Genomic DNA, 26,472 nt, shown 5'->3' with positions numbered 1-26,472 from the left:
TATGAACAACACTCAACAGTACGTCCAAATTGAATAATTTCCAAATATGAAAAACACTCAACAATTTTATTAGTTTTTTTATTAGAAAGTATTGTGAAATCAAACACTTATTCCATAGTTTAAACTAGTAAAAAATTTTAAATTTAATTATTTGTATTATATTTTTAGCGTTTTACCTCACATGTGGGTCAAACTCTTTCTTAATGAGCTAGTAAGCTCAATACGTGGAATATTTAGTTAAATTGATCGAGCATATATAGAATACTCATAATTCATACTCAGGACCTTTGCTCTTATATATATCATGTGAAATCATCACTTTTTTCAAAAGTTTAAACTGATGGCATGAGAAATTGTAGATTAATTAGGACTTGTTTGGACACTTGAAGTATCTTAGAACTAAGTTAATAGTAATAAAATTATCTACAAATAGTGATGAAATAGTCTTGAGTTAAGGTATTTTATTAGATTTTGAGAAAGTGGGGAGAAAAAGTTGAACAAAAATATTGTGAAATTATAAATTTGTTAGAATAGAATTTTTTAATTAATTAATTAACATCATGCGTTGCACGACATTTCCAAATTAATCCCATTGCCTTTAACGCAATTTTGATACTCATATTCTTTTTCGTTTGAATAATTTATTTTTAATAGAAACCTTCCTTAATTAAATTGTTAATCCAAATAACGACATGATCTATATCTCTTCATCCTACTCAGCATGGGGCAGGTGGAGAGATTCTTAGTAATTGATAGAGATTTTATCGCTTTTTCCCGTTGGATCAGTAATTACATGTATCTAATTTGGGCCTACTTGAAATCTTTAAAAACCATACAAGTAGTGCTAGTGGGAGACTTCTTAGAAAAGAAAAGAGACTTCTTTTACGACACATTCCACGATTGAGCTCTTAAATAATTATTGTACGTGGGAAGCTTTAATTTGCTTTATAAGTCATAAATTGTAACATGTTGGGAATCTTTTGCTTTATAAGCTTTAATTTGCTAGTGAGAATCTTTTGCTTATCCAAAAGTACTGAAAAACATTGCTTTTGATCTTTTGAAGAAGAGATCATATATTTTGTGGGACTAAAGTTAATAATTTATTTTTATCATTATCTAGATATGCTCTTGTTAGGGCTATCATCCGGGCTCGAATAAGTTTCCTTGAGGGCATTGCGACTGGTACTGTCACTAGTGGGACGTCGACATTCAATACTTGACCCACAAAAATGGGTCGATTGATGGTGGGACGGAAGACGATGAGCATTGAAAAATGATAATATGAGTTTTAAATATGTCCACTAAATATACTCACTTATATATTTTTAATTTTTTAATTTTTTATTAATTAAGGAAGTGATTATTAGTAAATTTATAGATATTTTTTATTTTTTTAATGGTTAAAGATGTTTAAAAAATGATTAAAAAATATTTTATATTTAAGTAATATTGTATGGGAAGGAAATTGTGAGAAATTTTTAGAATTTTTTATTTTATCTCAATTACCAAACACATCATTAATTATTTGTATTATATTCCTAACCAGAATATATAAGAACGTACTCAATTTGGATAGTTTACAAGTTTTGCAATACTTGAAAATTTGGATAGTTCATCCTACTCAGCATGGGTCGGGGCGGGAAGAGAAATTCTTAGTAATTGATAGAGATTTTATCATTTTTTTTTCCAGTTGAATCTGTGATTACATGTATATACTTTAGGCCTACTTGAACTCTTAAAAACCATAAAAGTGCTAGTGGGACACTTCTAAAATAAAAGAAAGATTTCTTTTAGGAGTCATTCCATAATTGAGATAACTCTTAAATTATTATTATACGTTAGAATCTTTAATTTGCTTTGTTAGTTATAAATTAACATGATGGCTTAATTCATTTTTTTTTACTACTTTTATTTTTGGATAAGATATCTTTTGTCTGATCAATTGCTTGAATTTTTGTTTTTTGTTTCCCAACGTAGTAGAAATTAATTGTTTAAATTAATTGGTTCTATGTTTTTTGGTATTTGCTGCATGGATAGCTACTTTAATTGTAATAGTCCACAATGATGGGATTGTGGAATCTTTTGCTTATCCAAAGTTAAAAGCATTGCTTTAATTTCTTCATTCCTACTTTTCTTTTGAAAAAGAGATCATATTTTGTGGACAATAGCTTTCTCTTCTTTAGCTTATTTTGTTAGCTTTCACAGACCTGTGGGTCAAAATAACTAATTACGTTTTATGTGTTTCCATTTTCTGGTTTTTCTTTTTTCATCTTTCCAAATGGTTTCCCTCAAATTTCTTCTTCTTTCTATCTTTCTGATCTTTCCAATCCTTCTAACTTTCCCAAACCTCTTTTTTGTTCTAGTGATTTTACATTTGGTTGGATATATTCTTATTATATTGATGTTGAGATCATGACATACATACATAATATATATATTTATATATATGGGAGAACAGATTTAAAATATCTAGATTTGATACTCTAAATTATTATATTATGCTTGTTTTAGATATGAAAATTAATATAATTTATCATTTATGACGAAAATTAAAATGAATTGCTCAAAACACTAAAAAATGGGCCACGTACAAATTAAACTTTGTTTTTTTTTTTATTCATAATTATCGATCGTTACATTATTTTTGTATAGTGCTGATCATAACTCTATTTTTCCCCTTTTAATTAATTTCTTACAGAAAATAATAATGACGAATGACTCTGATGTCAGACATGGATGATCAGACATCATGTAGGACCAATCACGTGGGCACGAAAAGTTAATTGGACAGCAAGATGATCATTAATTTTTCCTACCTAATGGGCGCATATATAAGAAATTGTGAACGATATTGACATTTCTAACTTTTTCCGCTTGCAAGGTATAGACATCTAGTACATGATTATCCTCAATCACGTACATCATGTGAACCTACTAAATATCGCTTTTCATTCTGGAATTAGAAGGATTTCAAAAACCAAAGAAAAATAAAAAGTTAATTGGGAAATTAATTAGGGTTTATAAATTGGGTTATTAATTAGGGTTTATACTTGATAATTTGGTCGCATCCAACATGCATGGTTTTGCACCTGCGTGCTGCTTCTGGTAATTTTACACTTTGTACTCTAAATTATTAAAAGTGAAACATTGTATCGAAACTATAAAAAACTTACAATGTAAATATTTTGTGAAGATCTGATTGTCAATCTAAATGGTTGAAATTGAATGAGCAGTACACTTAAAAGTGTAAATTGTTTTTGTTTTAATACTTTGATATGTAAATATAAAACATTTGAGGTGTAAATTTTGCTTTGTTTTCTTTATAAATGACATGCAAATTAATTAATCTTCAGATGTATGGAGTTTTCCTCCTCCATAAGTAGATCAGAAGCAAACAAAATTTTCTTTTAAAGAAGAAAAGAAGTAATCTTTTATTTCATTACCTTAACTAATTGTTTAACTTGGTTCCACCTTTGGCGTTTGCAGCATGCAGACTTATTTTCTAGTCAATGACGATTGGGTCAATGTTATTTGCAGACTTGTGGGGTCAATGTTATAATTTGCGTTTCCATGGATTCGAATTTTTTATTTTTTATAATTAGAAGATATAACGTGTGATTTTGATATATAATTTATGATCATATAAAATGGGAAACATTTGATAATTGAAGGTGCAAAAAGTGTAGCTTTCCCCCTTAAAAAAAAAAAAAAAAAAAAAAAAAAAAAAAAAAAAAAAAAAAAAAAAATCTATAGCTTTGAAAAGATCGGTCCCATAACTATTACAGGAAGATCAATATTACGGCAAAGGGTGGAATTAATTGTCCTACAGATCGAACACCGTTCAACAACCAATTATCTGCACTCTAAAAGTACGTAGTACGTATATTAAAATATTGCATCCTAAAATTAATGATCTGAAAAATATAAACTATTGATAAAATTCGACCGTCAAGAATTGTGCCATATTCTTTATTTTTCATTCATCTTGAAAGCCAAAATTGAACAAGTATGCTATTTTGAGGGTTTTGTTTTTAATTAGAGATCGACTTATATATATCAGCTGGTGTCAATTTTGTTGTATTAATATATAGTTTGAAGGATTTGAAAATTTGAGGTTGTTAAAAAGCGTATTTTTCTCAAAAATATGGTATTGATAGCTTTGGAGTGGTCGGCCCTACGGCCACTAAAGGGAAATTAAATAATAATAATAAAAAAAAAATTGTAAATTGGCTGGAGGACATTGGCTAGTCTGCGTTGTTTATAAATGGATAATAGGTTGTTTAAAGTTCTTGAAGGACGTAGAGCGAAAGATGAAGAGAGAGCGTGGCAGCTGAAGGAAGTGGCTGATAATATTCCAAAGAGGCTAGCTAGGTGCTCAAGAACGCGAAAGAGGTGAGGATCATAGACCAGCTCATGCAATTAATTCTCTTTAATTTAGTGCTCGTCCGAAAAAAAATCCGTTTCACTTTCCTGAAAATGAAGGATCAGACATATAATCTAAAGTTCAAAATATCAATTTAAGAACAGTCTCTTGTAATCTTTGCCAGGTCTCGTTTTGTGTTTGGTGTATATATCATAAGTCCTATGATATACGACTGCCTGTTTTTCATTGTTTTTCTCTTCTACAACTCGAGCTGCTTGTTTTTCCTGAAAATGTTTATGATATGTGCATGTTTATGTAGGAGATAATCACAATACTGATGCAAAGAGTAGAGACCACGTGAATTCATGCTAATTAAAGCCATATGTCAAAGTTCCGAGACAGAGTAATATGCTAACTAGATCATGACCAGGTTGTTGATGGAAATTAATCTTAAATCTGATATGAAGTCGAAGTAGTTTCAGTGTTTTGTTACGGGTGATTCATGAAGCTCGGCTCGGTACACTGACTTTTCAACTTGAAAATTCGAGGCTGTTAAAAAGTGTAATTTTCTCAAAAAAATGATATTGACAGCTTTGGAGTAGTCGGCCCTACGGCCACTAAGGGGAAATCTGCCTAGTTATGTATCTTCGCTCTTGGGCACCTCATGATGTTCCAAAGTGGTGCTCAACAACGACAGGTGAGGATCATAGACCCAGCTATATATGGAGAGTTATCTTCTCATGCAATTACTTATATCTCTTTTAGTGCTCAGAACAATAATCCGTCTTTCTTTTCTGACATTGAAGGAGACAGATAATCTTAAGTTTAAAATATCATCTATTTTGAACAGTACTGTCCCTTGTAATCTTTGCCAGGTTCCGTTATCTGTGTTTGATGTACCAAAAGTCTGGCCTTATGATATTTGCATTATGATATTTGCATGTTTATGTAGTTAGTCTGCAGCTACGACTGCCTGTTTTTCATTGTTCCTCTCTTCTACATGAACTTACACTGCTTGTTGTCAACGCCATATCTATAATTCTTCAATCTCGAACTGCCATGCATCATAGTTAAATGTGCAAGGTTGTTTGTTGTTGGTCGTTGCTACAAAATACTTTTTGGGTTATACCTCTATCTTTTAGGCTTTTTTTTTCCCATTTTTTTTTTTTTTTTTACCTTGACTCCATACCGTCTATATTTTTTCTAATTATTCGACGTTGTCTGCAGCACAAGGAAAGATTAATTTTTAAGAAAGCACAGGAATTGAAGGAAGACCATGGCCTTCAATGGAAAGCTTTTGCATCCTCTGCTAGTACTTGGGGTACTGATCATATTAATTTTAGTAGCACCAGCAGCATCTAAACCCAATTTATCATGTGAGCGTAGATGTGGACAAGTTGACATCCCCTACCCATTTGGAACAAGCGAGGGCTGTTACCTTGACTCAACATTTAACATCACTTGTAACAACATATCGCATCCTCGAAAACCATCTCTGCGCCCTGATATGTTTGTCAAGAACATATCAATAGTGGATGGTGAACTGCGAGTCTCAAACCCCGTTGCCAGTCTTTGTAAATTCGCCAACCCCAAAGCATGCAATAAACATGATCCTTACACAAGATGCCAGCAGGGACCGTCCTCACCAAATAGCAAAAATTCCGCCCTAACTATCAGCTACAGTGGCAACTCTGCCTTGTTCAAGTTGTCAAATTTTCGCGTCTCAAATAAGAGGAACAAGATCACTGCCGTGGGTTGTGGCGTTTATTCGTTTATTCAAGGCTCTGTGGAACAGGAGGGCTTCACGACTGGATGCTTGTCACTCTGTAACGACCATGCCACCGATGTGGTTAACGGGTCATGCTCTGGGATTGGCTGTTGTCAGACAGAAATCCCGAAAGGAGCGACCGAATTTAATCTAAGTGTTCGGAGCTTGAGCGACGACACGAAAACTATTGGCATCGGTGAATGTGCTTATGGATTTATATTGGAAGAACAAGCATACAACTTTTCATACTCAGATTTCAAAGATCTGAAGAATAGAGAGGATGTAACACTGGTGCTTGATTGGGCAGTTGGAAATGAGGCATGCGAAGATGCTAAGAAAAAAAAGGATAGCTATGCATGTAAAGCAACGAATAGTTATTGTTACAATTCCAGCAACGGCCCTGGGTATCGTTGCAATTGCTCCGATGGTTATCATGGGAACCCATACCTCCCTAGTGGACCTGAGAGTTGCCAAGGTAATAATCATGATATTCGTTTTGATCATTTCTAGCTAGCAGGAATAATGATGCACACATAACACATTTTTATAAAATATTTCACAGTAATATTGTAAGATGAGGATATTTTTATAAAGTGTTTTACAAAAATACCATTAATTTAAAATATAGTTGTGTATAGTACTGTTGTAAAAAATACTGTGTAAATCATTTTCCAGCCTTATTTCTCCCTTAATTTGGCTCATCAATAATTTAGTATGCAGATGGTAATATCTAATATATATATATATAGTAATGCTAGATATAGTTATATATGTGATATGTAAGACTTGCATATTTCTTTTGTATTTTGTTAAAAATTAGGCCCACGATTTTTCATATGAGTCTCAAAGTTATCAATTTTTTTTAAAAGGAGTACACGAGATTGATTTACACCGCCTCAGACAACATAAATCATTTCTCACATATATATATATATATATTATGTGTATATATTATTTCTATATGTATGATATAATTCTTGTGTCTGCATCGCTGTACTGTCTCAGATATCAACGAGTGCATTTCGCTTCCGAAACCTTGTGCTGGTAATGCAACATGCAACAACACAGATGGAAATTACACATGTACTTGTCGACATGGGTTCGAAGGAGATGGGATGATGCCACCCGGAATAGGTTGCAGAGCTAAAGAAAGCCAATCTAGAATGATTCCTATTGCACTCGGTACGTATGTATTAGAATTAATTAAATATAATATAGTGCATACTATAATCTTTTAAACTCTTTTTTGTTCATTTTTCGCTTAATTTCTAATTTTTAAATTACATAAATTTAAGGATTTGGCTATCCAACCTCATCACCACTTGTTTTCCCAATAATCATTTGGTTGAAAAAAGTCAGAATTCGAGACCACTTTCGAGTAAAAAGTATAACTCATCTTGACCCAAATGTCAATGTGGTATAGGTAAATTGTCCTCTCGGATGCTGATTTAAATATAGGAATAAATTTATATATAAGCTTCTTAATTTAGTAGCACATAAAATACACTGTTGATGTAGAAAACTCATGCTACATCAACTTCGATAAAATAGTATATATTGATATTTTATTTTTTTTGTAATAAATAGTATGTTAAACACCAAATTTACAATAGTATATATAACCTCGTAAGGATTAACACCATACTCTTTATGATTATACCTTGGCCAAATCAATCCTTTTGTAAATGGTAATTAAACCCCCATGTTTTTCTTTTGTATATAGCATATTCCTTCATGGCAACTTAATTGGAAGTACTCAAGGCAATCAATAAAACTAGGACACTATCCCTCAAAAACTTGTAATGTTTCCCTGTATTAATGATATTGGTTTTCCTATAAAAAAAAAAACAATAAAAATAAAATTTATTGGCCAAATCAATGTTAGCGAAATCAATGATCAAGACCCGAATATTAATAGAAAACACATTTTTCTCTTATAAGTTTCTTTAATATTGCTAGCTAGAGTACTCATCCTAAATGAAAAAAGAAGTTTCAAAAAGTACTATAGTATCTTAAAATATTTTTGGCACATCGGCATGGAGATTTTGCATCTTAGGCTTAATTTGTAGCATTTAGAGAACATGTCTCTCCATTAACAATTTTAATATAAAATTACCTATTAATAATATATATAAATTAATAACCCAACTGTGGCGTAATTTTTTTCCTATTAATTTTTTGAGTTAAGCAGGTGCTAGTACATGCCTTGGGATATTATTTTTGCTTATTGGTGGATGGGGGTCATACAAAGTGGTAAAGAAAAGGAAAAGGATTGAACGTAGGCAGGAGTTCTTTAAACGAAATGGCGGACTGTTGTTACAGCAACAAATATCTCAAAGTGAACTGAATGTCGCGAACACGAAATTATTTAATTCAAAGGACTTGGAGAAGGCCACTGACCATTTTAATGATAACAGAATACTTGGTCAAGGTGGACAAGGCACCGTTTACAAAGGTATGTTAGAGGATGGAAGAATCGTTGCTGTGAAAAAATCAAAGATAATTAATGAAGGAAAGCTTCAAGAATTCATTAATGAAGTTGTCGTTCTTTCACGAATTAATCATAGGAACATTGTTAAACTACTTGGTTGTTGCTTAGAGACAGAAGTGCCTTTACTAGTGTATGAATTTGTTCCTAATGGAACTCTCTCGAAATATCTAAGTGACCAAAATGAAGAGTTTCCACCAACATGGGATATGCGCTTACGAATTGCCACAGAAATTGCAGGAGCTCTATACTATTTACACTCAGCAGCTTCATTGCCCATTTACCATCGAGACATTAAGTCAACGAACATTCTCTTAGATGATAAATACAGAGCAAAAGTAGCAGATTTTGGGACTTCAAGATCCGTTGCTATTGATCAAACTCACTTGACTACACTAGTGCATGGAACTTTTGGATACTTGGACCCGGAGTATTTTCAGTCAAGTCAATTTACACAAAAAAGTGATGTTTATAGTTTTGGTGTTGTCCTTGTTGAGCTTTTAACTGGAGAAAAGGCTATCTCGTTGACAAGGACACCAGAAGCTAAAAGTTTAGCCACATATTTTATTTGCTCGATGGAAGAAAACAATTTGTTTGATATTCTTGATAGACGAGTTCTAAAGGAAGCTGTAAAAGAAGAGCTTATTACAGTCGCAAACCTTGCAAAAAGGTGCCTAAACTTGGATGGGAAGAAACGACCTACAATGCAAGAAGTCTCAATGGAGTTGGAAGCAGTAAAAATATCACAAAAAGCTTCAAGCCTTGAAATGTGCAAAAGAGATGATAGGCCTACTATGACGGAAGTGGCGGTGATGCTAGATGGACTAAGAGGTAAGGAAAAGCAAACAAGGAAAGAAGCCGATCTCAATACAGAAGAGAGTGAGTATTTGCTTAGTACATACCCACACTCTTTAAGCATTGATGTTGGCGTTGGCTGTTCTTCCACAAGTACCTTGGATAGTACGTGAAATCAAGCACTAAAACCAACAAATGATGGCAGATAATCCATTAGTCCAATCCTTAAAAGCCTCAATCAGCCAGCCTCTTCCTCCAAATCAATGGATGATGGTAGATTTCGGTCTCTTTGCATGCAGTGTTTAAGTTTTCTCCACATAGATCTTTTGGTATGTTCAAAGTTTCCTCTCAAGGTCTGCTTTGCATTATTGAGAGCTTTTGTACGTACGTATGAGCAAGTCCAGTAGTACTGGTTAATTAGGTGTCCGCTTTGAAAGTTGTCCTAATTTCGACATGTGTGTTCTAAGTTTTTATTTGTGGATTATGCATGGGTAGATTTATTGTAACTTAAATATTAGTGTTTGGGGTTGAAAGAATTTATACTTTCTAGAAAAGTCAATGCTTTGCTGGATACTTTGGGTATATAAATTCTCGAAGTGATCATGGGAATATTCTTCTAATTAAGTTCCTTGAAAGCAAATCATGTCGTCCTCCATTAACTAGCAAAAGTCTGGGGAGCTGAACTGGTCTAATTATTTCATCCATATGTGTCGCTTTCAAAAGAGCTAGCATGATCAATCACTAGGTATTATAATTATTTTAAAAAATTATTTTAGTCATAAAAAATTTCATAAAAATAAATTTTTAAATTGATATAAATTTAAAAATTCATGTTAATTTAAAAATTTATTTTTATAAAATAAAACAAAGGGAAAATGTAATCACGAGTGACATTGAAAAAGTGACAAATGATTATGAGGTGGATGGAGTATATAATAAAGAGTGATGAAAGTTGAGGAAGCTAGGTGTGATCGATGCAGAAAGATCATTGATCAGGGAGGAGCCAATAAGATAGGTACGTTTGGGGGTGGCATTGTTTTTTATTTTGTTTTTTTGTAATTTTCCAAAGGACAAAGGAGTTATTGAATCAGCAATTTAATCTATTCGAACGAAATTGACGGCTCTCAAGCCATTTGAATGTTTTTGTTTGGTAGTTTGAACGGAAGCTAAAATGCGTTCGAAAGGTACGTAATAAATTGTAAAGTACCGTTTGAACTGGGTATGTTACGTTCAAATGGTACTTATGTTATAGTAAACTGTAAATTTAAATATGAAACTAATATTAAATATTGTCATTAAAATATTATATTTGTTCAAATGTTGCGTCAAGTCAAAATAATAAAAATACAACTAAAGAAAATAAGTTTTCGGATTGTGATTGCATAGAGTTTTGGGACATCATCAATCACCACTATTCAAACATTTTTTGGGATTGAATCTCTAGCTTCTTTTGCATGTTTTGGTAAGTAAACTGCATAGTTAACTCCTTGAAATTCCAAAGGATTGGCCCCAATCCTTATAACCATTGGATGCCCAAAACCATATCACAACCTGCCAACACTAAAACATACATATCCAGTAAAAACTCAACTCCTTGAATCCCCACTTGTACTCCCTTCGCCTTACCTTCACTGTCTACTAACTCCCCATTAGCCACCTTAACCCTGACCTTATCCTCCGCTATTATGGGTATGGAAACCCGTGAGAGCACTGCTGGATCCAGGAAATTATGGGTACTTCCCGAATCAATGAGAATAACGACCCACTTAGGGCCAATCTTCCCCTTCACCCGCATAGTCTTTGGGACCAACGATCCAATAATAGCATGTAAGGAAATCTCTGGAGTCTTTTGCATGTCCTTTTTGACCTCACACACACCTTCTTTGTCAATCTGGACAGAACACTGACCCATGTCTTCCACTATCTCCTCATCATCCTCTACAACTTCTTCAATTAAATAAAGTTTTGGGCTATTGCATCGGTGCCCCGGGTGCCATTTCGAGTCGCAATGGTAACACAAGCCTTTTTCTCTTCTTATTTTCATTTGATTTGGACTGATTTTCTGCACTGGTACTATTGCCTTGTTATATGGTTGGTGATTTTCTGAAGGGTTGGGATTTTGTGGTGGTTGTTATTTGAATGAGGCTGGTTCAACATTTTCGGGCAAGTTTGGTCGTGGGTTTGGCTTTTTATGGAGGGATAGTTTTTCTTCTTGAATTCTAGCCAGCCTATAAGCTGTGAGTAGTGTGTGAGGGTTAAACATTTTAACCGTCAAACAGATATCGTCTTTTAATCCACTGATAAAGCAACTTAGTTTGTCACTTTCATCCAAACGCCTTAGCCTATTGGCAATCAGCTCAAAGGCAGTCTTATACTCCTCAACCGAACCCATCTGCCTTAGTCTAGTAATTTGTTCAACCGGATCATCATAGCTACTAGGGCCAAAACGAATCAGTAAAGCATTCACAAAATCATCCCATTCAGTTAACAAACCAGACTCATCAAGGCCTTGAAACCAAACCAAAGCCTTTCCCACCATGTGAAATGATACCAAACGTAAACGGTGGTGAGGTAAAGTATTGTGAAATGCAAAGAACTGTTTTACCTTGTACAGCCAGCCTTGTGGATCATCCCCATCAAATGTTGGAAAGTCAATCCGTACGGATCTGGGCTACATGTCACCCGCTTGAGGTAGCATGTGTTGTCCACTGTTTTCTCCATGGTTACTGCTTTTTGCATGTGATTTTTGCATCTCAGAAGCGAACGCTTGAAACTGGTGCATCATGGTTTCCATTTGCATTCAGACTGCTTGCAGCTCAATACTGATATTGGTAAATTGTGATTCAGAATTTTTTATGTATGCTTCAGTTGATTTCTTGAATGATGAAAACCCTTCATGCAGGTCCTTCAATCTAGTGCCTTCGGCCATTGGAGTTTCAGGATAGCAGGATCTGGGCTCTTGGATACCACTTGTAATAGAATATAATAGTAGTAGTGAATATAATGGAATGTATAAGGAATTGTAATATTGATAAAAGCCTCACGGCAGTAGCAACACTTTCTTTGAGGGAAAGGACCTCCACAGTAGCGATAAACAGTAGAATATTCCAGATGATAGGTTAAATCTCCTACAAAGACTTTATGTACTACAATATGTATTTTACTAAAAAGTCCTTAATCTAATTGGGCTAAAGGCCCTTACAGTTTACTTAAAGGATCACTCTCTGCAGCTTATGGCCCATACGGCCCAACTTCTTTATTGTTTGATTTGACCCACCAGCAGGCCTCTCCACCAGCAGCCCACGACATCAACTAAACTCAAGTCTTCATGTCTTCGTGTGCCCCAAGTTTCTATCTGTCTTTGTGTGCCCTGTCCCATGCCGCCGACCTCCATTCTGCTTTCAGCTTGCCCAAGCCATGTGACAGTAAGGCACCCCACAGTTATTGTTACAATTCCAGCAACGGTCCCGGGTATCGTTGCAATTGCTCCGGTGGTTATCAAGGGAACCCATACCTCCCGGGTGGACCTGAAAGTTGCCAAGGTAATCTAGCTAAGCTTTATTTTCCCCTTAATTTGGCTCATCAAGGGAACCGGTCCACTTCTTAAAAGCAAAAAAAGATGGTAATTTACACACACACACACACACACACACATATATATATATATTAATGCTAAATACGATTATAAAATTTGCAAGACCAGCGTATGTTTTTTAAAAAATTAATAGGCTCACAATTAAAAAGTAGATTTTTTTATGTGGGTCCCAAAGCTGTTGGTTTTTTGTTTAAAAGAAGGCACTACAACAAATTGGAGTTTTTGCCGTGAAACGTATTGGTGGGAATAAGTAATGGATTCATGAGATAAAAATTAATCCCACCAATTCCTCTGGTGGCTCCTTCGTGGCATATACTTCATGAGCATAGATAATTTACCCACCATTACCTCATTTCGTGGCAAAAACTAAGTTTATTCCATGAAAACTAATAGTGTGAAAAGGTAGTTTCCTCCGTGGGAAATTATGTTGCCAACCAAACTAATGTGGTGCAATCAGAGCTTTTTTCCATGCGAGCACAAGTCGGTAATGTCTTTTATCCACAAATAACTCTGTGGAAAAGTAAGTGACATAAAACGTATCCCCATCCACTACCTCTTGGCTATAGTTAAATTTGGGTTGAAAACTTTTGGTGGAAAAAAGCCTATATGCATGGAATCAGTACTCGGGAAAAATTTGATGCCATCCATCATGCAGTGGACAGTTTAGTGGGTTAAAGTGTTTCCACATCCAACACTTCTTGGCTATAGAGCTTTTTGGGATGGTTTATTTTGGTGGCAAATATGGTGGGTAAAGAATTTTTGCCGTTATACCCGTGACTGCTAATCGTGGGTAAAGATTTTTTTCCATTATATTCGTTCTTCACAAGCGGCTAAACATGGGATTGTTGTGATCCTAAGAATAAGTTTTAGGCTGCGTGTTAAAGTGGTGGAAAAACGCCACTGTGTTCTGATTCCATTTGGTGGGAAACGTGTATTGATTGTGAAATGTGGTGGTGGAAATCCTATTTTTGACCAACAAATGTGTGGGATATTTGTGGTAGTCCAATTGCAGCATTTGGTATAACTTTTTCCCACGTATAAAATTAGGTGGGCAGTATACTTTTTACCATGAAAAATGGTTTAGAGGACATGGGTATTTTACCCAAAATCTGTTTTGTCACCAACTGGACACTCTATAAATGTCCAGATTTCTAGTCACATGTATAGTTCTTAGGATGCATATATAACATGTTTTTGAACTATATATATAGTTCAAAATGAGAACTATAGTTCTTAGGATGCAGTATACTTCTTGGCTATAGGCAGTTGATGCATATATAACCTGTTATTCAACAACAACTCACTTATTCCAACAATAGCTCATGAACAACAATTTGGTGTAAAGGAAGGGCTACCCAGTCAAAATATCAACAACAGATTGTATATGCTGTGGGTTAATAATCTGTCAACTTACATACATAACCACCAACAACTAGTACAAATCTGCCAACAGTGTTCTTACACCTATGATACAGAAAATCTCATACATTCATTGAATAAGGGTGTTTACTTGAAGGCCATGAACTTAACTAACACGTTTGTAAGCACACTATCCAAGTACAGACAATGGGATAAGTGCAGAGCAGGAAAAAAGACAGATTAAATGAGCATTCGTGTAGAACTGGTTGCTTTGGATGTCTTCTCAAGACATTCAGATTTACCAATATGAATCCACATAGCTTGGTGGCAAATTGCTCCTGAAAGTGTAAAACAGCAAAAGCTGTCAAATTTTACAGATGGACTTAATGGGTTAAAAATTACTGACTAAAGCTAAAAGGTGGGGGAGCTTCTATAGTATTGAAATTATAGAAGCATACCAGAAATATTAATTTTAATGCTTCTACTCTTGCCAATCATATTATATAACATATTTGTGTATTTAGTTTTCTTGACTCTAAATGCACAACTCGGTCAATGTCAACATCAAGCAATATCTATTCCCCTCGGATAAACATTTGGAAGCTAGTACCAATTCTATGCCCCCTGCTATTGCAGGTCCAGATTGCATATTAGTAGATTTAAGTTTGCTAATGCCTCATCCATGCAAATATCACACTGTCAGTGGAAAATGCTATACCAAAACTATTAGTACAATCAACTATATGATTCCCTTTTTTCTCAGAGAAAGAGTATTGAATTTCTTTTAACTTGTCATGGCATATCATATCTTGTTAATAATCCATGACATTATTATGAACTGTGGGAACATATACTTGCTATAGAATGGGTAGCTGATTCCATTTTGAATTTTTCCCAGTAATTCGTAATTACATTCAGATTCTCACAGTTCATACTATGATATCTGTTTGACATTGATTGTTATACCCCCTAGTTTGCTGAATGTAATTGAAGTTTACTATATTTAAAATCCACTCATGCTCCAACTATGATAATATTTATTGTCACTATTCTATGAGAAACACAGCTCTCTTTTGGATACTCTCAAAATACTGTAATACATGCAGGAAGTTTTGTCTGTAAATTTTTTATAGGTACCATGCAACTTAATTCAATAGATTAGTATACAAACTGTTTTCTCATAAAATGGTCCTAACCAATCACCACTTACAGATTTCTTATGGAAATCGGTTCCTAAGTTAGAAAATTTGTTGTTTAACCTACCAAAGCTACTTAGTGTGTAGGTTATCTAGCTAATCTAACATACCTAAACAATTTATCTTGTGCAAACCTGATGAAACAGTTCCACTGCCTATCAGTGTGATATAGAATAGGTTATTGGAGACTTTTCCTTGAGTGACTTAAAATCGTAATTGATTTCAATAGCTCAAGACACATACTGAGTTTGAATTTGCATACAGCCTTGAAGATTCTTGTGAATCTAAAACTGCTCTGAGATCTCCACCAACTCTTGCTCTACATTCACTGATCCATATGCTTCCGCTGAGCTTTTCCCCAACCTGTTAAAAAATCGCCAAAACGAATATATAACAATTAGCAGTTTCAGTATTCACAATGAATGTTACTCAGAAATCCATGTTTTTATTAAAAATTACATAAATTCATGTTGGGCTTACCCTTTCCACATGGACATAACCTTGTGACACGATCATTTAGGGCAATTCCAAAAGTGATATTACTGCACCCCCAACAAGTCATGGCTGAGTACAAAATGTGGCAGATCCTAAACTACATTACTGAATTATATAACTGTCTTATACATACCCACCCTAACTATACAAAACAACTACCAAAATTAGTACTACTTATAAACATAAGTCCATGGCCATTGGATTTAGCAAGCCATAATTGTAACTGAACACAAAAAACCCCCACCACCTACCCTTCACAAAAAATATCCTAGACTAAAATGCCTAAGCATCTTCATGAGTCTCTCTATGAGACTCACTTATTCTCTCTAATTCACTTTGGCGATAGCTCATTAACAGTTTCTCATGCTCAGAAAAATTCTGCCTCAATGCAGCAATATCACCCATCATTTGATCTAGCTTGCTCTTGTACATTTCAGCCTCACTCTTATGGCGTTGATTCTCCTCCACTAGACGAATAAATGCTCGACTATTCTTCATTGCAGGAGAGGGGTCTGGAATCACCATATGCCCCATCCCTTGAGCATAACCAGATCTTTGTCCCAACACTTCTTTGAAGATGCTCTCAGCTGCTTCGACTACATCCTCCTCACTATCTTTCTCAGCTAACCTCTCGACCATTAAATTCTGAAAGAATTAATTTGTAATGGGGTAAAATCAGCATTACTGTTGTTCACTAATGCTCACTTGGTATGTCAAAAGTGCATTAGGAAGGGGTCTTACATATTTGTGTTCAGTATCTGCATTTATGAATTGACCTTTCCGTGTTGACCAATGTGTTTCTTTGTAAAATGCTATCATATCCAGCGCCAATGCCCTCTGACACACACAAGAAACAGGTCTAACTGATCATGATTATACTGAACTTTAAGACTTATACCCCCAATCACAAAAGTCACTAACCTTCTCCTCTAATATCCTTATAAAGGATTTACGCCCACCGGTATGTTTGACTTTGAGTTTTTTCCTATTTGAACTGTTTGTTTTGGACTTCTCCTGCAATTATGTCCCAGAAAAATGACAAAGTCATTAGTTAGAATGTCTTTTCCTCATTTATACTTATGGATCAAAAACTGAAGCTGATTAGGATTTACATCTAACTACAAATATTTCAGACTATGTAGAAAATTTGGTTAGTGTATTTTTGGATATTGTTACCTAGACAATACTATTCTACAATATTTACCTTGAATGTTGGACTTGCCCACCGTTCACATAGCTTTTCCCATACCGGTTTGGAGACCATGTCCGTCCCACCCCGTAGGGCCTCTTCGTGTGATGCATATTTCAAATACACTTTGTGTAGTGTATAATGATATGCATTATACTTATCGCCCAAATGTGACACAACCATCTCACGATGGTTGTCTCTCGACCAATCGAGAACAAAATCTGCCTACATTTAATTTGTTAACATCAGTACAAATTTCTGTAAATGCAATTAGTGGGTAATCATGACATATGACTAATCATGGACATATTAAGATAGTGCACTTTTTTGATAGAAAGTAAAAAAGTACCCTAACACGGTCAATGAGCTCTTGCTTTTCGTCTTCGGGTACTAAACTCCAACTAGCATGCCTCATGTCGGCATGTACCTTAATAATCCATGTCAATCGGCCCGTGAATATTGATGCATTCTCACATGATGGCCTGCGATGACCTTCTTGTATAACTAGAGGGATCTTACCGACCTTCCTAAGTCGGTCAAATAACGTGCCCTTAGCTGTCCCTCTTCCCCGTTTCTTGCTAGGTCGATCTACATCAAGACATCAAAGCTTCAGACAAACCCAATCACTTTACTATTCATACAGCCAGCAGGAAAATATAATTAAAATGGTGTACACAATATTTAATTGCTAACACATCAATTATTGCCATCACTCGCCAAAATTCTGGGTTAGTTGCATTACATACCATTTTCTTGTTGCCCCTGTCCAGTCTCTGCTAAAACCAAAGCCTCTTGTGCCCCCGCACCTCCAACATCCTACGTTGATTCGTTTGAATCTGGCTTGTCCCGCAGTGTGGTTCTCGGCGGCAACACTTCTGCTTCTAAGCTGCTAGCAATGACAGCTGCACCGTGTGGGACTCGGCCCCCCCGAAACCTCACTGACCTCACCCTCATTGCCTTTGCTCATATTAATCAGTTGTAATATCAGTTGTGTAATTGCAAAGGATATGTAAAAACCAGAGTTCTAAGTCTACTGCACCCAAGACTTAGTGCCTCTACCCTCATTGTGATTATAGTTTACTGTAAATTTGTCTATGTCACATCGAAACCTTCACTTACCTGTTTTCTACATGCATGGACTTATAATCTCAGTAATTATGTTAAAAAACTAAAACAAATGTTAAATCAATGGCCAAAACATGGATTTCCTCCAATTATTATAATTAATTGACCCACTACAAAGTGATATCTCTGAAAACAGTAAATGAATAAATGTGAAGTTGCTGCATGACTGAAAAAATCTACATCAGATAGTCTTGAATGGGTCAAAAGTTTGCACATCCAGCAATGTTTTCAAATAGAAGTAGTTCCATCAGGAAAGCCTCAGACAGAGGTGATAGATAAGTAAGCTGGAGGTTCATTAGTCAAAATAGTCTATTTTGACTGTGAACTCCAGCAAGTAGGAAAGAAGTCAGTCATTATGCAAGAAGACATTCTTGACTTAAACTGCTATTCTCATGATATCCTAGGTATATTCACAACATTTGGCAAACTGTAACCAACATCCAGGTTGTTAAGAAACCTAAACTGGTGCATCAACTCATTTCAAAAAATACAAGTCATAGAATAAAGTAGTTGGTTTTACATAGGATATCCTCCAATTACATTAGTAAGGCACAATAAGGTCCAGGATGGCTATGAAGCTATATGCTTGGACACCTTGATGGAGAAACTGATTTCCCCATTTAGTATATACCGTGAAGAAGATGTGCAAAGAAAATGAAAACTTAAGTAGAAAGAGAAGAAGCAGGTGCTTGCAAATCATTCTTCACCAAACCTGATGGTAGAGCTGGATTCCCTTGAGTTGCAGGGAACGCCACAGTAGCTTGTAAACTCTGGATATTCTTGGAGTTCAAAGTGTGTAGTGCGTAACTGAAGTAGACAATGATGCAACTCAGAACCAAATAAGACTATGTTCTGAAGTAGGATTGTGCGCCAGCTGTCCCCAAATATCTTACTTTGGCAGCTTGTCAGGCAGATCATCATTCCAAACAAATGGCGCCTTTTCCCATCTGAAAATTGACTATCCCGCCCTTGGACTTCTTCTCCCGCCCCTTACATATTACCAATTTTTTGGGTCCTGATCTTACCCTTACACTGCAATGTCAATTAAATACTCCAATTAGTAAAGTTTTGTTATATTTTATATGCACAAAATATACATCCTACTCAGGTCCAACATTATTTCAGGAATAACTTACCAAATTGCAGATGTTTTGAATCCTTGAACCGACAACATCAGTTGCACTTAGGGAAATTATGTCACCAATAATACCATCAATATTAAACAATGCTATTTTTGAATAACGAATCTATTCCACTCAAATTTACTCAATAGTTATAATAGCCTCTGTGAGCGTCCAGTTTTGTATCTCAGGCTCAGAATTATACACCACAGTTGAATACTCCCTGTTGTTACATATCAACTGGGTGCAAACATGTTTAATTGAATGTGAATATTTGCTTATTTTTAAAAGTGCAAAACTGTGATATCAAGTCACACGATAAACTGTTTCTGTAAAGTTCTTTAATATACTGAATTATGTGCCAAAATTCAATCAACATCTCTTTATCATGTTGGTTCCAATATGAATGAGATAATTTGTGGGTCTATTGGCACTTTAATTTCCTGGAAGCAGGGGCTTGTATTCATGTAGTGAAGGAATATTATTTTCGATTTTGACAATACTCCCACATGGGTATTGTCATAGGCTGATCTTTCTCCACTCTTTCAGGTGCTTCCCAACACCACCACCAAACTTTTCCATTATTATACTAGGAAAAGTTCCTGGATGGCTAAACCATGCCCCAACTTGTTCCTGAACAAAAAGGAAATATACACCTGATTAATAGAAATGCCAGAGTGAGAGAGAGAGAAGAGAGAAAAATGGATACTATCCTGATTAATAAAGAACCAGGGACTAAGCTTTTCGATATTCCTAACAATAATTCAGTTGGCAGCTCCTCCATTCTCATGCTCAGGTTCATTATCACGAATTTTTATAACTCTGGGTTTACAGTAGTGATCCTAATCCTGCACAAGTGAAAACCAGAACATTAAAACCAAGGTTGTTGCATGCTATAGAAGAGGCAAAAACTCACTGTATTCCTACTGAATACATCACTAAGGCTCAACTGAAAAGCTTAACTGGACTCAACCAGTTATATGCTGATCCTCCAATACTGTAAAATGGAGCCTTTTCCATTGTTCCCAGAGTAGTCGAGCCACTGGTTTTACATCCTATTACACGCCCCTTGATGGGGTTTGTAGAACACTTTGTGTACAGATTTTCTGAAATGTGTACACAAAGTCAGATTTCAGAAATGAGCAACATTTTACACAAATTTTGTATCAGCTGTAGACGGCCAAAATTCTTGTATAAATTATTACAAAAAAGCTAGCAGTTGTAAGAAATTACACGCCCTATATATGCAACACCCTTGGATGTTCCACATGGTTGGTAATATGTTAAAAACTAACTTGTTGCTCATGAAACTTGTGTGGCCAGTTTCTACATACCTAACTCTTCTCCCTTATATTGTTTTAAGCAACATTTTACCAGTAGTCTTCTTCTTCTCAGCGTTCAGTACTAATGTTCTCTAATATTTTGTTGTTATGTGGAGTTAATGACTTCCACATAATGCAACCTACCAAAATCTGGGGTTGTTGCATGAGTACACTTTATGACTCTAAAAGGAACTAAATAGTTGCTTGAATGAATGGAAAAGCATCCCAAATTGTCATCACACATAAGGAGGCGTAGCTTGTTTTACGAAACATTTAATAATATTAAGTTACATATAGTGATTGTCAATAACTACACCGATGAAGTCCATCGGAAAACTTGGAATGCACAAAAACAAGCTGGGGATGGAATTAAAACTCTTCTCCCTCCTCCTCATTCAGCTCAAACTCGGCCTCGCTGTCAGAGTTACCATCGACACCTACATCATCCAGTCTCCAGTCAGCGTCATGTAGTTCATCATCAATGAATACATCATCATCAACTTCTGGTGTTGGTTCTCTACGCGATATGGAAGTAGGATCAACAGGCAAATGGTCTACATCGTCTCGATTTAATGGCTCGGCCATGGCTGACCCACTCTGGAGAATAGGGGGATAATTGTTAGTGTTGTTGTCACCATCATCATTGGAGTCACCATCTGATGCATCATCATCGTCAATCCCATCATCAACAGTTGTATTTGCAGGAATGTTGTAAACATTCCTACTTGACAATTTTTGGACTACCTGCCAACTTCCCCCCAATATCGGATCATTGAGATAAAAGACTTGATTTGCTTGGTCGGCAAGGACGAAAGGTTGATCTTTATACCATGTCCTAGCAGTATTGACTACCGTCATTTTGTCCCTAACACGTATCCCCCTTCTCGGGTTGCCAATGTCGTACCAAGCGCATTGAAAGAGATATACCGAACGCCATCCCATGTAGCGCAATTCCAAAATATCATGTAACACACCGTAGAAGTCAACATGGGATCCCTGATGCTCGCCATGCACGACCACCCCACTGTTTTGGCTGCGGCGATACCTTTCCCTCTCTTTTGTATGAAAGCGAACACCATTCATTATGCATCCGGCATAAGATGCGACCCATGGATCTGGACCACATGCTAAGGCATATATCTCATCTGTTACCGCATCTGGCCTAACTGAACGAAGCTCTCGAATCTACCAGACAAAGAATATATATGCTGAATTAGTCAAAAGGTCGATCTTAATGAGAATTGAAGTAGGTACAGCAATGCAGACGGTTGATCATCTTACTCGTGATCTGAACCAAGATGGGAATTGATTCTAGTGCGTTTGGTCGATATTCTGAGCGTGCTCTTCTTGGATCTTCTTATAGTGCTCCCTGTACATATATGTGACACGATCATTCCCCATGAATGAGATAAGTGATATAACACATGATAATTGTTTTGTATTTAAGTAATAGATGATTGACTTACTCAATGTATTGCTCAATCTCCGAGCAATTATTAAGTATATACCATCGGGCATTGACCAATAGTGTGTCTGATAATTTGTGGGATCTTGTTGTTCCCAAAGGTCTAAGCTTTTGTGAGAACACAGATAAACTTTGCTCATTTCCCTTATCAGTTGAGCCAATACGAACATCAATGTTTCGTTCCTCGTGATTGTATTTAGTTTCAATATTATGGAGGTACATTGAGCAAAATGTCAGGCACTCGATATGCACATATGCCTCAGCAATTGAGCCCTCTGGCCGAACTCTATTGCAAACGTACCTCTTGAACTTCCCGAGATACCTTTCGAAAGGGTACATCCACCTGTATTGCACAGGTCCTGCCAGAAATGCCTCATCTGGCAAGTGAATGGCAAGGTGCACCATGATATCAAAAAAGGCTGGAGGGAATATCATTTCTAATTTGCAGAGAATGATGGGAATATTAGCCTGAAGAGATGTCAACACTGATAAGTTCAAAGTTCGGGAACACAATTCTTTGAAAAACGAGCTCAAATCTATTAAGGCTTGACGTACATCAGACCGTAAAAACCCACCAATGACAACCAGCAAGAGTGATTGCAAGAAGACATGACAGTCATGGCTTTTCATTCCACTGATCTTTCCATCACTAGCGTTCACACAACGGGCAATGTTCGATGCAAATCCATCAGGAAATTTCACTTTTGACACCCAATCACAGAAAACCCTTCGTTCGTGGGAATTTAACATGTAGCAACCAAGACTCATACTTACTCGATCCCCAGCATGTTGTAAATGCAATTCCTTCCTTATTCCAAGATTTTCCATATCCCTGCGGGCATTGGGAGAGTCCTTAGTTTTTCCTTCAATATTCAGCAATGTTCCCAAAACGCTATCGCATATGTTTTTCTCAATATGCATGACATCAAGGTTATGTGTCAAGGCCAAGTCTAACCAATATTGAAGCTCAAAGAAGATAGATTTTTTGGTCCAATTTAGTTGATTGGGCGTTTGCTTCCGCCTCGAACTAGCTTTACCAAACTGGATATGGTTGGAGACCTCACATAATTGTTCTATCAAATCCTCTCCCTCGACCCTTGATGGTTGGAGTCCATGCTCTTCGCACCCATTGAAAGAATTTTTTTTCCGTCTCCAAGTATGATCAGGTGGCAACCACCGTCGATGCCCCATATAGCAATGCTTTCACCCATATACCAACCACTGTGAATTTGTGCCTTCTCTACATGAAGGACAAGCCATCTTGCCCTTTGTGCTCCACCCAGAAAGATTGGCGTATGCGGGGAAGTCATTGATAGTCCAAAGTAGTGCTGCATGTAAGCTAAACATTTCCCCACTGTACGCATCAAACGTCCGAATACCCTCTTCCCATAGTTCCTTCAACTCATCAACAAGAGGACGCAAGAACACATCAATATCATTCCCTGGTGACTTAGGGCCAGGGATTAGTAACGACAAGATGGTGTATGGATCTTTCATACATGACCAAGGGGGCAAGTTGTAAGGCACAAGTAGTACTGGCCATATACTATACGGCTTACTCATGTTATTGAATGGGTTAAACCCATCACTCACCAAACCGAGTCGAACATTGTGAGGATCTTGGGAAAAGGCAAGATGTTTGTTATCAAAGTCTTTCCATGCCTTTGAATCTGCTAGATGTCGCATGCATGATGGATCGTCAACACGTGCATCGACATGCCATCTCATGGCTCGGGCAGTCTTTGTTGACATAAATAGCCTCTGTAAGCGCGGCTTTAGTGGGAAGTATCGAAAAACCTTTTGTGGTACCATTCGTTGCTCACTTGTGCGTACAACCCACCTAGATGCCGAACATTTAGGGCAAGCATTGTACGATGCATTTTCCTTCCAAAACAATACACAGTCATTTGGGCACACATGTATCTTTTCATAACTGAAGCCCAAGCCACGCTCTAAGCGACGAGCATCGTTATATGAATCTGGGAAAAGAGCGTCGGGAAATGCAGCATGCAGAAGATTGAGTACCATGTCAAAGGACTTCACGGTCCAACCACCTATGCTCTTGATGTGAAGCAACTTGACGATGAATGATAGCTTCGAGAACTTCGCACATCCAGGATAAAGTGGCCTTCGTGCATCGGCAACCAACTCCTCGAAATTATAGTTGGTTGGAGCATCAGAGGTGGACCCGACATCAAAGTTGTGGGCATTTCCATCATTGCTTAATGGATTATCCATGAACGACCCATGCCGAATGTCATCTAACATCTCATCAACATCATCCATGTAGTGATTGGAAGGAGATGCATCATCATCCACATCTTCAGAGAATGTAGAATTTAGGATCGGATCCTCTTCTCCATGAAAAATCCATATTGTATAGGTTGGATCAATCCCTCTTAAAAACAAATGATCTTCCACGATACGAATAGAGTGGAAAGCTCTATTCCGGCATCTCTTACATGGACACCTAATCTGATTGGGTGTTGATGAATGTGCTTGCGCCATGGCTAAGAATTGTCGAACACCTTGATCATACTCAGTGGAATGCAATCTATCTTCAATATGCACCCAAGACTTATCCATCTTATGTATCTGGGTGAATTAGCAACAAAAGGCTAATTAGGACAACTTTGGCACATGGACATAATGACCTTCGAATAGAAAATTAAATGATATTAGTCTTCTATCATAGCTTGATGAGCTTTGTATACTGGAATACCATCTTGTAAATTCTACATTAATTAACTCGCACACTGCTGTAAACCAGTTGTAAGGTGAAAATTCTTATAATCATGAGATAACTAAGTGATATCTCATTAATGGGTAGTCAATTCCAAGGATAAGCTAAAGTATATGAAATCAAATTGCTACTTGTAACCTACAAACAGATTCCAAACCCACAAACGTGAGTAATGTTTATGCTTCCAATAGTCATATTCTATTGGAATCTTAGATGTAGTATGCCAAAGGGAAATGAACGTCTATATGTACTCACCATGGAGAAGATTACATATGGTAAGTAGTAGGTTATCCATGGTTCAACAATAATAGGAACACATTTGCTCATAGAAGTGATATTCAGAGGAGGCAAGGATAAGGACATAAGGGCATTCTATATAAGTAAATCTTTTTCAGAGTTGAATACATTAATTTATAAAAATTAAGGGCTACACCAATTAAATATTGTAGACTATTCATCTAGGGAGTAAGTTTGGATGCTAAAGATTTAAACTAGTAGGAGGGGGTAAGCACAACTCGGGATCAAATTATATATTTGAGTTAAAATCAGTCCAGGTTTTGGGACTGATCATATAGTAACAATGTGTGGGATTTTTTCTAAGGGACCTTAACATCTCTTGATGTAATAGATCCTCAGACAGAGATTTAATCGAAATCTAAAGTATTGTTGTTGGTTTTTGGGATAAACATTTGGGCGTTGAGGCTAAATGGGAGAAGTTATACCTACTTATATTGCTTACAGCCACAAAACTAATAATTACTCATGTATACAAAGGAGCTTTTAATCAAAATTGCAAGTATCAGTTGTGTCCAACATGATTCTATGAGAGTCCACAAAGTTAAAAGCATCTAATATCCCCTGTGATTAGACAGAAAACCATATAGACAGAAAACCAAATATAATTGATTTATATGCTCTGTTGTATTCAAAAGCTTGCTCTTGTGAAAATCACTTACTCTAGCAAGAGATGACAACCAGTGGTACTAGTCGGGAATCCATGACAGTATAATTCAGTCAAAGCTACTACAAAAATGTTCAAAAACACGAATGAAGGACAATCAAAACCAGTACAAGAATAGATTGAAATAAAATCGCAAAATCCATGCAGGGAATAATGAAAATCAGGCATGCTAGAGTAATCATCACCCAAACTACGCAGCACATTATCAGGGGAAAAAAACACGGGGCAAAATCCATGCAGCAAAATTACATGAAATAAATTACTACCACAAAGTGCGTATAATCTCATTTATAATACGCCTAAAATGCAACAACATATATGGGAAAAGTAACTTTGGATATTCAGTGGAAAATTACATTGGTTAGGGAAGAAATTGATAACTTACAAACAATGGGTGTCGGGGTGGGCGCTGGTTTAGAGCAAATCCATGCGTGAAGTATAGTTCTTGGTGGAAACAGGGCTGCACGAAAGGGTGGTGGGGAAATCG

At 36.3% G+C, this 26,472-nt stretch overlaps 2 protein-coding genes across 4 annotated transcripts; one reads left to right on the top strand and one right to left on the bottom strand.

The window, feature by feature from the left end:
- Nucleotides 1-4,278: 4,278 nt before the first annotated feature.
- LOC122297706 (wall-associated receptor kinase-like 1) lies at nt 4,279-9,987 on the top strand. Of its 3 annotated transcripts, none has more exons than XM_043107845.1 (5): nt 4,279-4,392; nt 4,683-5,060; nt 5,591-6,606; nt 7,137-7,313; nt 8,323-9,987. In XM_043107845.1, exons 3-5 carry the CDS (start codon nt 5,640-5,642, stop codon nt 9,585-9,587), a joined length of 2,409 nt encoding a protein of 802 aa, XP_042963779.1. In that variant the 5' UTR covers nt 4,279-4,392; nt 4,683-5,060; nt 5,591-5,639; the 3' UTR covers nt 9,588-9,987. The 3 variants fall into 3 exon arrangements, with proteins under 3 accessions (XP_042963779.1, XP_042963781.1, XP_042963780.1); XM_043107846.1 differs by having other exon boundaries at nt 4,326-4,392; nt 4,955-5,060; XM_043107847.1 differs by lacking the exon at nt 4,683-5,060 and having other exon boundaries at nt 4,286-4,392.
- A 13,497-nt stretch (nt 9,988-23,484) lies between these two features.
- On the bottom strand, nt 23,485-24,867 carry LOC122296147. The gene has a single exon (XM_043105597.1). The coding sequence runs from the start codon at nt 24,865-24,867 to the stop codon at nt 23,485-23,487; it is 1,383 nt and encodes a 460-aa protein (XP_042961531.1).
- Nucleotides 24,868-26,472: the final 1,605 nt, after the last annotated feature.

Source organism: Carya illinoinensis, chromosome 15 (assembly GCF_018687715.1).
Source record: "Carya illinoinensis cultivar Pawnee chromosome 15, C.illinoinensisPawnee_v1, whole genome shotgun sequence".
NCBI lineage: Eukaryota > Viridiplantae > Streptophyta > Magnoliopsida > Fagales > Juglandaceae > Carya > Carya illinoinensis.
The sequence above is the reverse complement of the archived record's forward strand: the minus strand, read 5'-3'. Positions and strand labels throughout refer to the sequence as shown.

Coding starts and splice junctions, on each gene's coding strand:
- LOC122296147 (XM_043105597.1), bottom strand. CDS start 24,867: ATGGATAAGTCTTGGGTGCATATTGAAGATAGATTGCATTCCACTGAG.
- LOC122297706 (XM_043107845.1), top strand. CDS start 5,640: ATGGCCTTCAATGGAAAGCTTTTGCATCCTCTGCTAGTACTTGGGGTA. Junction 6,607..7,136: donor TGGACCTGAGAGTTGCCAAG/GTAATAATCATG, acceptor GTACTGTCTCAG/ATATCAACGAGTGCATTTCG. Junction 7,314..8,322: donor AATGATTCCTATTGCACTCG/GTACGTATGTAT, acceptor TGAGTTAAGCAG/GTGCTAGTACATGCCTTGGG.